Source organism: Nicotiana tabacum, chromosome 22 (genome assembly GCF_000715075.1).
Source record: "Nicotiana tabacum cultivar K326 chromosome 22, ASM71507v2, whole genome shotgun sequence".
In the NCBI taxonomy this organism is placed as follows: domain Eukaryota; kingdom Viridiplantae; phylum Streptophyta; class Magnoliopsida; order Solanales; family Solanaceae; genus Nicotiana; species Nicotiana tabacum.
This window is the reverse complement of record NC_134101.1, coordinates 222,988,480-223,004,934: the sequence shown is the minus strand read 5'-3', so window position 1 is coordinate 223,004,934 and position 16,455 is coordinate 222,988,480. Positions and strand designations below refer to the sequence as shown.

The window sequence follows — 16,455 nt, the reverse complement described above, 5'->3', positions numbered from 1 at the left end:
ACTTTTGTCCTGCATGGGGTGTTATACTTTTTCCACGCAAAAGAACACAATTTACTTAATTATAGCTAAGAAGTCTGAATTTAGTCGAGTCCAATTTGGACTTTGAATCTTGCCTAAATATTCTATACGAACTTGTTCAAGGGTTCAAAACATATATAGAAACATCACAACTCAAAATTAAAGTTCAAATCCAATTTATGAACTCATAAGTTTACAACTTTTTTGGATAGTGTCGAATTATACCCTAACCCCTCGGATCCTACTTTGAACATATAATTAAGTCCAAAATTGTCATACGAACCTAATGAAACTTTCAAATCATGAATCTAAGTTTGTTTACTCAAAATATTAACTTTGGTCAATTCTCGTAATTTAAGGCTTTAAGTTCTAGTTCAAGTGTTCCATAAGGCTTCAAATCCCTCGGAACCCGTGCCACCATACCCACAATTCATATATTACTAATGAACATATGAGAGGTCTCAAATAGAGAAAAGAAATTTTAGATCTCAAAAACGACTAATTGGATCATCACACTATAGTATAGTGATAAACTAAGATAAATAAACGTAATAAGTGGTAAATTGAGATATAAGTAAACATAATATGTAACAATGGTTAAGTGAGAAAGATGGAGTAAAAAATGCAGGTCAGCATATTTTTTTATTTTCTGAAGAAAAAAATTATTTATTGATTCCGCATCTAAAATATTTTTCATTTATCATATTATTCATGTGCCCGCTGTCGCGTTGGTATACAACCATTGTATGCACGGTGAATTCGAAGGGTCCAATTTCCTCGTCATTATGATGCCCCGCGAACGTACATTCCCAAGGCTCGAGACTGGGGTCAAGGTTCACCTTCGAGGGCTGTCGATGCTCGACCTCGGGGCAATGCGGACCAACGACTATATTGGAAAAGAGGGGAGTTCCCAAAGTCTGTTAGGCTCGTCTGAGACGGCATCATGACGTCGACTAGCTGTCTCATCTCCATATCTTTGTAATAAATGCGTTTGCACTATGATAGGATCCCACATTTTTTTATATAAAGGGGGTCCTTACCATATTGTAAGGATTGATTGCTCCATACTAAATAAGCAAGAGCATTTTCTGTGCTTTCTAACATACTCTCTTGAAATTATTACTTCCATTTAAATCTTCATTATTGTTCATCATTTATTGCTTATCATTGGCCATAAAGAGCCTTCGTTGATTTTATTATAACTGTTAGTCATACCTCGATCATCTTTGATAGCTCACAGCCGAGCTCCGAGATCGACCTCGAGGCCCCCAAATTGACAAGCTCGAGGCCCCGATTGTTAACCTATCAGTTTGGTTATCATCTTATCCTTAACTCTTATTTCATTTCTAAGTCTCACACACATAGCATCAATTGCTTAACTACTAGCATAAAAATAGATCACGTATTTTTAGAGTCTCATAATCAAATTTAATTGTTTTACCATTGTCATGGTAAACAGTTTGGCGCCCACTGTGAGGCTAAAAATAATAATGATAATTTTTTTGCTGGTTTCATCACATAACACAAGTTGTCTTTCACACCTGTTCTTGTCCAAGATCTTCAAATTTCAAGTCGAAATGCCTAACTTAGTGAATAGAGATAAAAATAACTACCTCGAGAACCGAGGAGAGAATAGTGTGGCTGTTCCAAGTGTCGGTATACCACCACGGAACCCTGTAAACGCACCAGAGCCAACCTCTAAGGTGTATGATCTCACAGGACGCCCAATGCGTTGTCATCGCTCCTCATGTTCACCAGCGCGCTGAAAAGTTCCGCAGGAAACCTAGCAAAATCTATCTTGGACTCAGAAAGAGATTCTTCAGCATGTCGTTTATATGATTATTGGAGGGACCGACATTCCCCAAGGGCCCATGATCAAGCGGACAAAAATATCTGCCACAATGGAAGGGCCGATCCGAGATCCCGTGGCCGAAGACACCCTCGCATTCAGTGAAGAGGATCTCGAGACCTTGGCAGAGCCACACAATGATGCGCTGGTAATCTTGTTTCTTTTAAACAGCATTCAGGTTAAATGTGTGCTTATGGATCCATGCAGCTCGGCCAATGTAATCAGGTCAGGGGAAGTAGAACAGCTTGGCTTGCTCGATCGGATCATACCCGCCTCCCAGGTCTTCCACGGCTTAAACATGACCGACAAAGTAACAAAAGGAGAAATCACCCTTCCAGTCGATACGTCTGGCACGGTTCAGAACCTCAAATTTCATGTCATCAATGGCGATATAAGGTATAATGCATTGCTTGGCAGGCCGTGAATACGCCTGAGGGCAGTACTGTCAACTCTGCACCAGATGATTAAATTTCCGACAAAGGATGGCATAACCACCATATACGGAGAACAACATGCGGCGAAAGAAATGTTCGTGGTTTACCAGGAGGAGCCGATCCCCGTACTCTCGACCTCGGATGTGTCTAGGAGCATACGGACCCCCGAGGACGACGAAGAAGATTTCCTCGCTCCTCGAACTTTCGTTGCCCCGAAGAGTTGGATGCAACGAAATCGACAATTGACAATCAGGAGCAAGCTGTTTTGATCGAACACCTCCCCGATCGTAAGGTATACCTGGGAATGGGATTAACCCCCGAACTCAGGAAAAAATTCATTCAATTTCTTATTGATAATATCGACTGTTTCGCCTTGTCACAACTAGTAGACATGTGATTTTTGACCCTCCCCAAGATTTTTTATATATTAGCGTAAAATATTTAATTTAGGCATAATATAGATATTTCAAGTAATTTTGGCTCGTTTACTTTATTTTATTACAAGAAAACCAAAATAACAAAAATAGGTTCGTTAATGTTTTGTAGTCATTTTTAATCTTAAAAAAAAAGTCTAAAAAAAAATATAAAAATACTATCGTATTTTTATTTTAATATGATATTTGAAAATGCCAAAAATAGGTTTGTTTTAATGGTTAGTTTTATTTGAATAGAAGGATTAATTAATTAATAAGTGGGCCCATATTTTTAATCTCGTTCGCAACGAAAGAATAGAACATGGGCTCGAGCAACCCAGTTTTAGCCTAATTTTGGACCTAGCCCACAATTGCCAAGCCCATAATTCCTAGGCCCATACACCTTAACCTAAAACCCTACCAAAAAAACCTACAATATAAAAAGGAGTAAAAACCTAAGACTAAAGGGGGGATAACGAAGAAAAGGCTGAAAAAAAAGCTGAGGAGCAGCTACGCACAAAAGACCCTATTCCCCTGTAACTTCATCTTCTCAACAAAATACACAGGAGACCCACCCCCTGATCGACGGTCTTCATAGAAGAAACAACAAAAAATTCCATGGCTTCCTCTGGAGCTAAAACCCCTGAACGCTGGCACCCCAAACAACACACCTGAGCTGTCTTCTTTTTCTTCATCACCTTCGTCAGCCAAAAACGCCCCCCTCTAGCGAAACTTCATCTTTTTCGTGGATTTCAGTCGCTGAACACACACACACACGCACGCACAGTAGAGAGAACTTACAGAAAATCGGGACGGATGGAGAGAATGTTTGGCTGGGTTTATTTGTCGCAAAAAATGGAATTTGAATGATATTTGAGTTTGAGTTCATGTCCAATTCGAGATTCGTGGTGCCGAGTCGAGTTCCCAGCTGTTGCTCGAGGTTCTGATCTAATTTCTGCTCGTGTTTGCCGAACTTCAGCCCTCTTTGTTGTGTTTTTCTTTGGCTCTTTCAATCATTTCTTTCCCAACCAGGTATTCAACTATGAATTCAAGTTTTACTTGGACATAATATGAAACGTGTCTTTTGTTCCTCTCCATGAAATTTCGATACACTTGTTATCTTTATATGATTGAATCTTTTTCTGAGTAATTTGTATGTTAGAAGATTTAAACCTGTTTAACTTATATCACTGTCATCAAATTCTGGTGGGGAATTGCAGATGTATCGAATTTGCGAAGCATGCTTGGTTGTGTTCAATAGAGTGGCTGTGATGTGCTTAAGGTCCATATGTGCTGAAAATTTTGGAAAGTTTGAGTTATAGCTGAACTTGGACTAGATCGTTTAAGTTAATTGATTTGAATGAATTCGACTAGCGTGCTTAGCTTGATTTCTGAAGTATTGAGCTGAAATTTGTTCTCAATTTGTTGCTGCCGGTCTTCAGTTGAGGTTCTGATTCCGATCGTGTTGTAAAGTCATGTTTTCGGAAATACAAAGCTCCGCCCTTGATGGTGCGTTGGTTAGTAGCACATGTTCCTGTTTTGCTATTATTGTGATACAGTCTCCTACAATTGCCTCCTTTTGAATCTTCTTCCTTTGCAATAGAGATGACTACTACTAGCAGATGTTGATTGATCCCAAATAATTAGCCATACGTATAAATTCCACTTTAATACAATGCCCAATTACCTTTAGATAAAGATTTTACTTTATATATGCTGCAGTTTTTTTGTCTGGTGCTACTGCATTATTGCATTAAAGGTTTGGCTATTTGTCTCTGTATGATCGGCCATAATATCATTGGCAGCCTCCCGTTTGTTACTGAAGCTTTCAGAATTAGATCTATAAATTTCTAGATGTGTGAAATCAGAATTAGTTGAGTACGAATCTTTTTTAAATAAAGTGAAGCGTGCCATTCACAAATGAATCCCATAATGTATGGCCCTCACTTAACTAATTTTAACTTATTAGGAATCGAGGCGTGCCATTTAGCAAATGTTTTATGGCCCTCGCAAAGTTGCAAACGCGCAATCGCTCTAGGCGCGTTAGTTAAATAATTTACCTTCCTAAACTCGGGTGCGCATTTATGTGATCCAAATCCAAATCTCAACGATGTTAAAATATGTCAAAGACCATGGGTGCATTTATGTGACGTGGTTTGAGACGTGTTTTAATAGCGTTGCAATATTCCTAAAAATGACTAAAAGCGGTTAAAGTTTTAAAAATGCACATAGGTTTAAAAGTGTTTAAAATTAGATAAATAGGGCAAATATAACAGTTGAGCGACCGTGCTAGAACTACGGAACTCAGGGATGCCTAACACCTTCTCTCGGGTTAACAGAATTCCTTAGCCGCATTTCTGGTTCGCGGACTGTTAAACAGAGTCAATCTTTTCCTCGATTCGGGATTCAACCGGTGACTTGGGACACCATTAATCTCCCAAGTGGCGACTCTGAATTCTTTTTAATAATAAATCCCGTATCGATTGTCCTTTAATTGGAAAAACTCCTTTATACTCCCACCCTTATTTATACACCCTTTCCGGGGGTGTAGGTAAAAAATAAGGTGTGACAGCTCTGGCGACTCTGCTAGGGATCGAACCCAGAATCTCTGGTTCAGGGTTCAGAATTCGAGCTTAGATAAATTGTTATATTTGGCTTTATCTGATTTTGTTACATGTTTGAGCCTAATGTGCTAAGTGACGCTTTTTGCCGCTTTGATATTATCTGGACTGTATATAAACTGCTACGAAACCCTTCTCCTCTCATCTTCGGGGATGTGCTCGCTGGTCGAGACTCCCTATTCTGTTAGTGTCATAGCTTGAAATAAGAAAGAGTCTCGGACAAGTTACTAAGTCGGATAGACATTTGGTTCCCGGTATGTAGCCCCCTCCTCGACTCGAGTTATCCGCTCGGGTACACAGTCTAGAACAAATACCCAGGTTTTAAACCTAGAATAACTCAGCTTCATGCCGGATCCCTAGTTGGAACGTTTGTTTGCATAATGTGCATTTGACTTTGGAGGTTCAACACAGGGGTTGGGTCTGTCTAGGACAGGTGCACCAAAAATGAAAAAGACAATCCTGATGCATCTTACTTGCTACTTGTGCATTTATTTGCTTCAGACTGGCATGCTGACCGACTTTTGAATATCTGAAAGGTTGAGGAAAGAGAGATAGCAGTATGAGGGTTAAAGAGAGTTAATAGTCTGTTTTGAAAAAAAACAATGTCCAAATAGTGCCGAAACTCTGCCGAATTTTCGAGAAAATGGAAAAAAAGAGAAGAAAAAAAAAGTTTGTGTTTACAAAAATAGTTTGTTTTATTTGCCAATGTAAAAAAGAGAGAGTTTTTATTTTCAAAAATAGTTTGTTTTATTTGCTAATGAAATGAAAAAAAAGAAGAGTCTTGTTTTCAAAAATAGTTCGTTTTATCTGCCCAAACTACGCCAGTTTGATTCTCACAGGGTGTGAGATACGTAGGTAACCCCCATCGGGTCCAACTTCACTTTTTGCGAAAATAGCCAAAAGAACAAAATTTTACTTTTATTTGAAAATAATTAGGGTGATGCCATCCTTGTCAAAAATAGCCGAAATGCCCCTAAAAGGGTGCCGGAAGGCTGCTTTTGCAAGAACAGCCGCCAGTGGTCGTTTTTCAAGGTTTTTACCGAATAGCCAACACAGCCTTAAAATCTTCGTCCTCGATGTGCTGAAAGGCCGTATTGGCAAAACCGGATTTTATTTTTAAATGAAAAAAAGAAGAAAGGTGTTTGTGTTATCGTTGAGTCAATTGAATCGCGATTTTTGCTTAACCACCCTAATAAATGTGCAGAATGAGCACGAGTCAGAATTTGCCAATAACAGTCCTGAACAAGATCCCTTTGGAATTGCATATGTGGTGGGATGATCTGGGTAAATCGGGACAAGACACGGTCAATCTATATCTGGGAGGCCTCACTAGGTTGCTGAAGATTAATCCTAGGGAAGACATCATAAAGGCGTTGGTTACATTTAGGGACCCGGCCCACAACGTATTTCACTTCTCATATTTTGAACTTATCCCAACATTGGAAGAAATAACCGGATATATTGGGAGTCCTAAAGTTCCCCTGAGACACTAGTACCTGATTGCTCCAAGGGCCGTAGCCGTGCACAGATTCCTAGACTCTTTGAAAATAAGCAGGGGGGTCCACAACCCAGACTTGGCAGCCGGTTTTTGTACTTTGCAGTTCATATACAACAGATATGGTCATATAGAGGGGTTCAACAAGTCGAAAACAAAATTTGCAGCATAGGAAACCGCCTTAAGTGGGAAGAACATATGTGTTTTGCTTTTATGGTGGCCTTTTTGGGACTCGTGGTGCTTCCTAGAAAAGACGGGAATATGGACATACGAGTATCTGTGGTTGTTAGCACTTTGCTTACTCAGGCCAACAGTACCCTCGCGCCCATGATAGTAGCTGAAATCTTCCGCGCTCTCACAGCCTACAAAGCTGGACGAGACTTTTTCGAGGGAAGCAACGTGTTATTGCAGACGTGGATGATCGAACACTTATGCCATCGTCCTCAATGCATGAGTTATGGGTCGACAGAAAAGACATGCATAGAAGAATTTGACACGAGGGTTGACAGAATCAAGTTGCCAGAAGGGGTCACAAAGTGGGTAACACGCCTCCATTCCATCACTGCAAATCAAATAGAGTGGACATTTGGATGGCTGCCGGTAGATGAAGTCATATACATGCCAGCCACCGGGCCTCATTTCCTCTTGATGGGACTTAGGAGCATCCAGCCTTATGCCCCATATCTGGTTTTGAGGCAGCTGGGGAGATGCTAGATAGTTCCGAGAGATGAAGATCTTAGTGCTCAGGTAGTTAAGATCGGACCTAACGGTCAGTTTCATGAAGCACCAGTCCGTCAAATCTGGAGCGAATGTCAATACTTAACAGCCAATACCTGTGTACGTGATCGATCCAAGGGTGAGGTTTCACCAGGATACCTTGCTTGGTACAGAAGAGAAATTGAGTTTGGAAGGCCGGCCAAAAGACCCCACCTTCAGGAATTTATTGAGGCGTCACAAGAACAATGGGTTTGGTTGGCTAGGGAAAACGAGTACAGAGCCACAATAGGAAAATTGGAAAAGCAAATCAGAGAACTTCAATTCGAGAGAAGCTTGCAAGTTGTGGTGGATGAAGGAGAAAAGAAAAGGCTAGCCAAAGAAAATGAGGCCCTTCGAGCTCAAATTCAGAAAATGAAAGTAGCGGTAGAAAATCTAGCCCGAAGCGACAGAGATGGAAAACTCATAGCTAACCTGAGGCAGAAAGTAAACGACTATAGTTTTGATTGAACAAAGCAGAAAGCAAACTAGCCAAGGTTCGAAAGCAATTGGCTAAAAACGCAGATGAACGAGCATGCCTGGTTAAGCAGTTAAAAGAAAAGTACGACAATAAGATTGCAGGGTTAAAGAAAAGGGTCATCGCCACGGAAAACAAAATGATCAAACAGGCAAAAGACTTCAAAGTTGAAAGGGAACATTGTTATACATCATTGGTGCAATTAGAAATAGATTTGCAACTATATCAGGAGCAGAACCACGTGGCCGAGCAAATTTTGGAAGCCAGGGCCTAGCAGATTGGGCGTTTGTTACAAGAAAAAGGCATCATAAGAGAGAGAATTAGAAACTTCGCTGACTACATCATTATGAAGTGCCAGATCTGTGAGGATATGACTCGCACTACCTTCTTCGCAGCAGTGATGACATTTGTTAAAAAGATAATGAATGATTTGGACCGACTCCAAAGGGATCTTGCATATAGGCCCACGGCGAGACCGAATGATGTCTTGCAGACACCAGGAGCATTGATGTATTCATGATTTTTCATTTGAGTCTGTATTTCCTTTTCTGTTAAAGTCTGTCAGTCATATTGAGTTTGTATTTTCTTTCTGCTGAAGTCTATCAATTGTTTTTGAGTCTGTATTTTCTTTTGTTGGAGTATGATAGTTTATCTTCGGAGTCTGTATTTCGTCTTTGCATTAGAGTCTGTTAGTTTCTTTTAGAATTTGTTAGTGTTGAGTCTTTGTAATCGAAGCATTTGTTTTTATAAAAACTAAAAATCCCAAAAATGTTTTATTTCACACTTATCCCCCAGAACTACGCTCGGTCTGATTCATTCGGGGTCATGATACGTAGGCAATCTCCATAGGATTCGACCATAACCAAAAGAAAACAAGAGAGAAAAAGAAAAAGAAAAAGAAAAAGAGAGGAAAAACAAAAGAGAAAAAGAGTAAAGAAAAGAAAAAAAAAGAAAAAGAGAGGAAAAAACAAGAGAGAAAAAGAAAAGAAAAGAGAGAAAATAAGAGGAAGAAGCAATGACAAAACAAGAGGGAAAGGAGAAAAAAAAGAAAAACAAAGAAAAGCAAAGAAAGAGAAAAGTTTGCAATCAGAAACAAGGAAAAGGCTGGGATGACGCAAGCAGTCGAGCAAATGCATAATAGAAAACTGTTAATTGCTTAGGTGCATTCATTCCCCAAATGTGCGGTTACCAATATGTTAAATGCTCTAACGCTAATTTGATGGCTTCAATTTCGTCATATTCATAGCAGAAAGGTGGTTGGTTTGTGGTGGCAACTCTTCTCTACAACATAAAGGCAAAAGGCAATAGCAGATAACAACAGAACTGAGTTGGTTGATACCGGTGCCAGAAAGCAGTTGGTTGAACAGGACAATGGGTTGGTTGAAGAGGTAAAGATGTTGAGACGACACATGGTGGGCATGTACCATGCCTGGATGACCGGGAGAGCACCACCTCCGCCACCACCTAGTTTCTTAGATGCTGCCCTCACCCAAACTCCGGACACAATGCCAGATGATCCTCCATACTCTCCAGATCCACCCACTTATCTCCAAGCTCATGATGCCCAATATTACCCCTCAGAGGTTGCCCACAAGGTTTCCTACTCATACAAACAGGGCCCAAGGGATGAGCCTCAGGTTGAAAATGAAAAGTCCACAGGAAGAAAAGGGAAAGATGGGGCATCCACGAGGCTGAAAGGCATAGAACAACCCTCAAAGAACAAGCAAGGAATGGGAGACCAGGGTAGCGTATCTCACAAGGAATTGTCTATGTCCCCCGACGTTCATCTGCCTGCGGGGTTTAAAGTGCCAAAGTTTAACTTGCTTGATGGGTATGGAGATCCGGTAGCGCATTTGAGGGATTATTGCAGTAAAATGAGAAGTGTTAGCGAGAAAGATGATTTGTTGATGGCGCATTTCAATACGAGTTTGACTGGGGCAGCTTTGGAATGGCATAATCATCAAGATATCAATAAATGGCCTACAATAGGCGACATGGGTCAAGATTTTGTGCGACACTTTCAGTACAATATAGACATTGTCCCAGACCACTCCTCCCTATCTCATATGGAAAAGAAACCCAAAGAAAGTTTTAGGGACTTTTGGCTCAGATGGAATGAACAAGTTGCTCGGAATGATCCTCCCATTGATAGAAAAGATCTTGCTGAGCCCCGCCGACGACAGGGTCCAGTGGTCGTTCTTGCCAAACGTCCTCAGCCTCAATTCCAACCCCAAACCTATCCCCGAGCCCCACATAATCCACCTCACCATTATCCTTCGAACAATGACCGGTCATATGTTCAACCGCTAGGTCACTCCCTCCGCCAACGACATGGTCCGGTGGTCGTTCTTGCTAAACGCTCTCAGCCTCAATACCGACCTCATGAACATCCCTAAACTCCACATAAGCCACCCCAGTATTATCCATCGAACAACATCCGGCCATCTGTCCAACTACCGTGTCACTCCCTAGGGCGAGCACCAACATCCCGAAATTCACGTAGGCCTTCACAGCATTTTCAAGCATCCAACAATCCTAGGAAACTGAGCCATGGAGGGAAACAAAGGCAAACAGACAATTTCACGCCCATCGGAGAATCCTACACAAGCTTGTTTGAAAAGCTAAAGTATTCTGGCCTGATTGAGCTGCTCCTCGGCTATACTCCAGACCCATATGCGAAAGGCTTTGATTCTACTGTTCGATGCAAGTACCACTCTAATGTCCAAGGGCATAGCATTGAAGATTGCCGATCTTTGAAAAGGGAAATAGAAAGAATGATTTAGGAAGGGGTAATTGTGAGCAATGACAGTGACAGGAAGAATGCGAATCCTCGTGGGAACTTGTTGATTAAAGTTGATAATGTTGAAGGTGATAATCTTGGCAATATTGATGCGGAGCTTAGTGGCTAAGATGTCGTGCTTGGTAATTGGAAAGACGCTCCATCTCTTGTCTAGCTGGGGGAGTCTTGGTGGTTTATTTTGTTGTCGTTTCTGTTGTCCGGGTTATTTTAAGGGTTGTAATTCGGATATTGTCTTGCGACTCAAATCCCTCTATCCTTTTATTTTGCCTAGTTTGTTTAGTCGTAGTAGCTCGTTTAGTGTTGTCTAGGTTTGTTCCAGGTTTGTGATCCCAGTTTAGTTTGCTTATCTTGTTGTTCGAACCGTTTTAGCGACTGTCTAATGCAATTTCATGTTTTCTATTATTTCTAGCCATTTTCTTTTGTTTAGTTCTCCTTTATTTCTGCAATTCTTTTCCTGTTGAGTCTAGTGACATGACATGTATGTGTAATTCTCGGCCTGGTCTTAAAAAGTCAATTTAGTCACGAAGCAATGAAATAATGTTGAAGATGTAGGGACATTAAAGGAAAATAAGTGAAGGCATTTTGAGATCACTTCAAGCCCGAATTGTGTGAAACTGGGGCGGATAGAACATAAAAATACACTATTGAAATGCATCATGCTGCATCGGGTGAAGATAACGGCAAGTTTGCCCCAAATTTGTAGGGGTCGTTCATGGTAATGAGAGTGAGGGTGTTGTCCAATGGTGCTTTGTATGTAACAGATGTAGAAGGCGAATGCGTGGATATGGTCATCAAGTCTGGCATAATCAAAAGATGTTACGAATGTTTTCCTTGGTTTGTTTAATTGTATTGTTTGTACTTGGCATGTTTTGAAGATTGAAATGACGAAGGCATTTTGTTCTGCTATCTAAACACCTTATCCTTCGTTACCCCTTTGAGCTTTGTTTATTTTCCTTCATACCCCTCTTTCGGAATCAGTAGCAAAGATCAGAACACAAGCGTGAAAGATAAGTAAAGGAAAATGAGAAAAGAATAGAACGAAACAGGAGAGAAGGAAAAATGAAAATTGAAAAAAAAAAGAAAAGAAAGAAGACAAAGGAAGAAAAAAAAAGAGGAAAAAGAAGAAAGAAAAAACAACAAAACAACAAAAAGAGAAAAAGGAAGAAAGAAAAGAAAAGAAAAGAAAAAGAGAAAAGAAAAATCACAACAACAGAGTAATCCATATGACATGAACTACGTTCGACTTGATTCCTTTTAAGGATACGTAGGCAGCCTCACGGTTCAGTCCCATCAAAATAAAAATCCAAAAGTCCCCAAGCAAGACACTGGGGCAGAGGTTGTGGTTGTTGTAAGAAATCTGATTCCGAAAGTTGTAATTTTGAACCCATGTGAATTGTTTTGAGCCTTTAATATCCTTTATTTTTAACCCTATCGAAAAGCTCACATTACGGTCCAAAGAAAGACCTTCCGATCAGTCTTCGAGAAATGCCAGGTCAAACAATGAGAGGTAATGCATATCAGGGGCAACACTTTGGTCCAAGCAGGGAAATGTTAAAAATGAGAGAGTCTTTTTGGTGAAAACCTTCACGGGCACCATAAGGCGATGGTAAAGTTGAGAGAAAGAACAAAATAAGAGAGGCTTGATGGTGAAAACCCTTCGGGTACTACAAGTCGAATAAGGATTGTGAATCAGATTGGATAATCGGAGCATTGACGCCCAGTTTCACGGTTTAGAGGTATAACAAGAGTTGAACATCAGACTTGTTTGACAGCTTAGGCCACTTAATCAACAGGTGCATGTCATGGTGGTCATTAGAGTTGGTATCCACATCTGATAGGTTTCTACTTCGTAGCTTTCTTGTTAGGAATCATCTCTTTCCTTGGTCCTTTACTCTGTTCCTTTTGTCTGTTTGGTCAAAATAAGGAGAAATGACTTCAAAATCTGCCACCAACTTTCCAATTGCACAAAACGGGATCTGGCTAGCACATCAGTGTCATAAGTCAGGAAAAAACAACAAGCGCACTGAGTTGGTAACAATCAACATGCCTTAGGGTCCATGTGAAATACAAAGGTTTGGTATATTTCAGTTCGGAACAGTGAAACAAATAGAGGATGTTGGGTGAACGGGTCAAAGTTATTCTCTGTGATGAGATCAACAAAGAAAGTGTTTAAACAGTGACAAGCGAGGTCTTCCAAGCAGAAATCAAATTTATCGTGACAAGTAAGGGAAAAATAGACTTCAAGGCCAAGGCCAATGATTTAAGTCAGGAAAGAACAATATGCGCACTAAGTGTATGGCAATTAACGTGCTTTGGAATTCATGAGAAACACAAAGGTGCAGTACATGTCAACACAAGAGCACGATGCAACAAATGGAGGGTGTTAGGTGGACGGGTCTAAGGTATTTTCGGTGAAACACAAAAGTTGGTAAATGTCAGTTCATGAGCAATGCAACAGATAAAGGGAATTGGGTCTGAACGGAAAAGGGGTATTTTCTGTGATAAGGATGACAGAGAAAGTGGTTAGTCCATAAGCAAGCAAGGTCCTCGAGTGGAAATCAGTTATCATGGGAAGTAAAGGAGCAATCGCCCTCAAAGTCAAGGCCACAAACCAACCACCACATTTTAAACTAACAAGATTTTTCTTTGATTGAAACATGGACAGAAATCTCGTTTGTTTCAGAGAAACCCTCCGTGGAGAAAGGCAGTCACCAAACAGGTTTGATTTTTGATTTTCAGGACCCTCCTGGAAAATGGGACCTAGTTTAAAGTTCAGAAATAACATAATCTATCATAAATGTATCCCAAAGGAATATAAGTTGGCTTAGAAGTTTGCATGTTCGAGATAGGATTCAATTACGGATTTTCAGGACCCTCCTGAATAATGGGAACTAGCTTTAAGATTTCGATTAGATAACAACATTTAACGTAAAGTCTGCTGTAGGGTTGTATAATTCAGCCATAAAAGTTGTCACTCTTAAGATAAAATTATACTTTTGATTTTCAGGACCCTCCTGGATAATGAGGAGTAGTTTAAAGATCCTCTTAGATAGCAAGATTTAGCAGAAGTCATACCTGTAGAAGATATAACTTAGATTTAAAATCGTTTAGTTAAGAGTTGTTAGGACACCCTGAATAATAGGACCTAGATTTCAAATCCTTAGTAATATGATTTAGTTTTACACTCACATCTGTCCCCAGCCACCAAATTGGGGCAGAAAATTTTCTTTGTTTTGTCTATTTTGAAGTCAGGAGCCTGCCTGGAGAGCAGGGAATACTTTCAAGCACAACAGTCAGGAGCCCGCCTGGAGAACAAGGGAGTACAATTTAAGTTTTAGCTTTCAAATTCTTTGTTTTGTCTATTTTGAAGTTAGGAGCCCGCCTGGAGAGCAGGGAGTACTTTCAAATGCAGTAGTCAGAAGCCCGCCTGGAGAACAAGGGAGTACAATTTAAGTTTTAGCTTTCAAATTCTTTATTCTTTCTATTTTGAAGTCAGGAGCCCACCTAGAGAACAGAGAATACATTCAAGCACAGCAGTCAGGAGCCCGCCTAGAGAACAAGGGAGTACAATATAAGTTTTATCTTTCAAATTCTTTGTTTTGTCTCTTTTGAAATCAGGAGCCCGCCTGGAGAGCACAGAATACATTTCAAGTTAGAAGTCAGGAGCCCGCCTGGAGAGCAGGGAATACTTTTCAAGTCCAGCAGTCAGGAGCCCGCATGAAGAACAGGGAATACATTTCACATCAGCAGTCAGGAGCCCGCCTGGAGAGCAGGGAATACATTTCAAGTTCAGCAGTCAGGAGCCCCGCCTGGAGAATAGGGTCAGTTTTTACTTTAGTCAAACTTAGTTTATAGTTTTCATAGTCTATTCTTTAGTTTACTGTCATCATTTCATCAATAGTACAAGTGGTTTACAATTTTGCTAATAACTCACAAATCTTCCTAGTGCAAACTGGGGCAGAAAAATTTCTTTGTTTTGTCTATTTTGTTGTAATCAGGCGCCTACCTGGAGAACAAGGGGAGACAACTCAAGTTTCTAGGGAAAGCAGTTTCGAAGGAAGACAGTTCAAGTTTCAGGGAAAAATGGTTCAAGGTGAAAGGGAAAACAGTGTCAAGTAACAAGAGAAGACGGTTCGAGTTCAACAATCAGGCGTCCACCTAAAGAAAAGGAAAAGCATCTCAGATTGCAATTCAAGTCAGCAACTAAAGAATCTCACGGCAAGAATGCAAGTCAACAGTCTGAGGTGATCAACAAAAGTTAGTCACAATAAAGAAAAAAGAGAGAAATGCAAGAAGTGAATCCAAATGCAGAAGTTGATGAAAGATGTGAACTGCTTAAGACATGGTGGAAGTCACAAGCACTACATGTCCGGTCTTGATCCAAAAGCTGTAGAAGAACGAGCTAGCACCTGCAGCTAACAAGCGCCAAGGTTCAAATCTGATGTCTGCATGAAGAACCATTCAAGACTCAAGATCAAGCTTCAGAAGACTTATAGATAGGAACCTTGTAACTCGTAGTTGAAAGGTTTAGTTAGTCTTTTTCATTTGATTTTTTGATGTAATAACAGGGACCGCGGACCGGAACCTCGTCGGAACGGCACCTCAACCGGATTTCCATCTCGGCATACTACGTCATCTCACTCATCTCTGAACTACACATGACCTGATTCCTTTATAGCCAAGGATATGTAGGCAGCCCAGATACTAGGGCTCGGTCACATTCCCCTCTCTCTTAGTGTTAGTCCCTCCAAATAAGGGTCGGGTCAAAAACCTGTCTAGTCAGTCTTTATCTGAAAACTCTGAACGTTTCCAGTCAAAGAGGGGTAGGTGTAGACATATGATTTTTGACCCTCCCCATGAGTTTTTATATATTAGCGTAAAATATTTAATTTAGGCATAATATAGATATTTCAAGTAATTTTGGCTCGTTTACTTTATTTTATTACAAGAAAACAAAAATCACAAAATAGGTTCGTTAATGTTTTGTAGTCATTTTTAATATTAAAAAAAGTCTTAAAAATATATAAAAATAGTATCGTGTTTTTATTTTAATATGATATTTGAAAATGCCAAAAATAGGTTTGTTTTAATGGTTAGTTTTATTTGAATAGTAGGATTAATTAATTAATAAATGGGCCCGTATTTATAATCTCGTTCGCAGCGAAAGAATAGAATTTGGGCTCGAACAACCCAGTTTTAGGCCTAATTTTGGACCTAGCCCACAATTGTCAAGCCTATAATTCCTAGGCACATACCCCTTAACCTAAAACACTACCAAAAAAACCTACAATATAAAAATGAGTAAAAGCCTAAGACTAAAGGGGTGGGGGGATAATGAAGAAAAGGCTAAAAAAAAAGCTGAGGAGCAGCTGCGCACAAAAGACCCTATTCCCCTGTAACTTCATCTTCTCAACAAAATACATAGGAGACCCACCCTCCTGATCGACGGTCTCCATAAAAGAAACAACAAAAAATTCCATGGCTTCCTCTGGAGCGAAAACCCCTGAACGCTGGCTCCCCAAACAACACCCCTGAGCCGTCTTCTTTTTCTTCATCAACTTCGTCAGCCAAAAACGCCCCCCTACAGCGAAACT

General features: G+C 40.3%; 1 protein-coding gene across 2 annotated transcripts; it reads left to right on the top strand.

Annotated features, from left to right (window-relative positions):
* Positions 1-3,185: 3,185 nt before the first annotated feature.
* LOC142176447 (uncharacterized) lies at positions 3,186-15,779 on the top strand. Of its 2 annotated transcripts, none has more exons than XM_075244241.1 (2): positions 3,186-3,746; positions 6,540-15,779. In XM_075244241.1, the coding sequence occupies exon 2, from the start codon at positions 9,456-9,458 to the stop codon at positions 10,455-10,457; it is 1,002 nt and encodes a 333-aa protein (XP_075100342.1). In that variant the 5' UTR covers positions 3,186-3,746; positions 6,540-9,455; the 3' UTR covers positions 10,458-15,779. The 2 variants fall into 2 exon arrangements, with proteins under 2 accessions (XP_075100342.1, XP_075100341.1); XM_075244240.1 differs by having other exon boundaries at positions 3,935-15,779.
* The last annotated feature ends 676 nt before the right edge of the window (positions 15,780-16,455 follow it).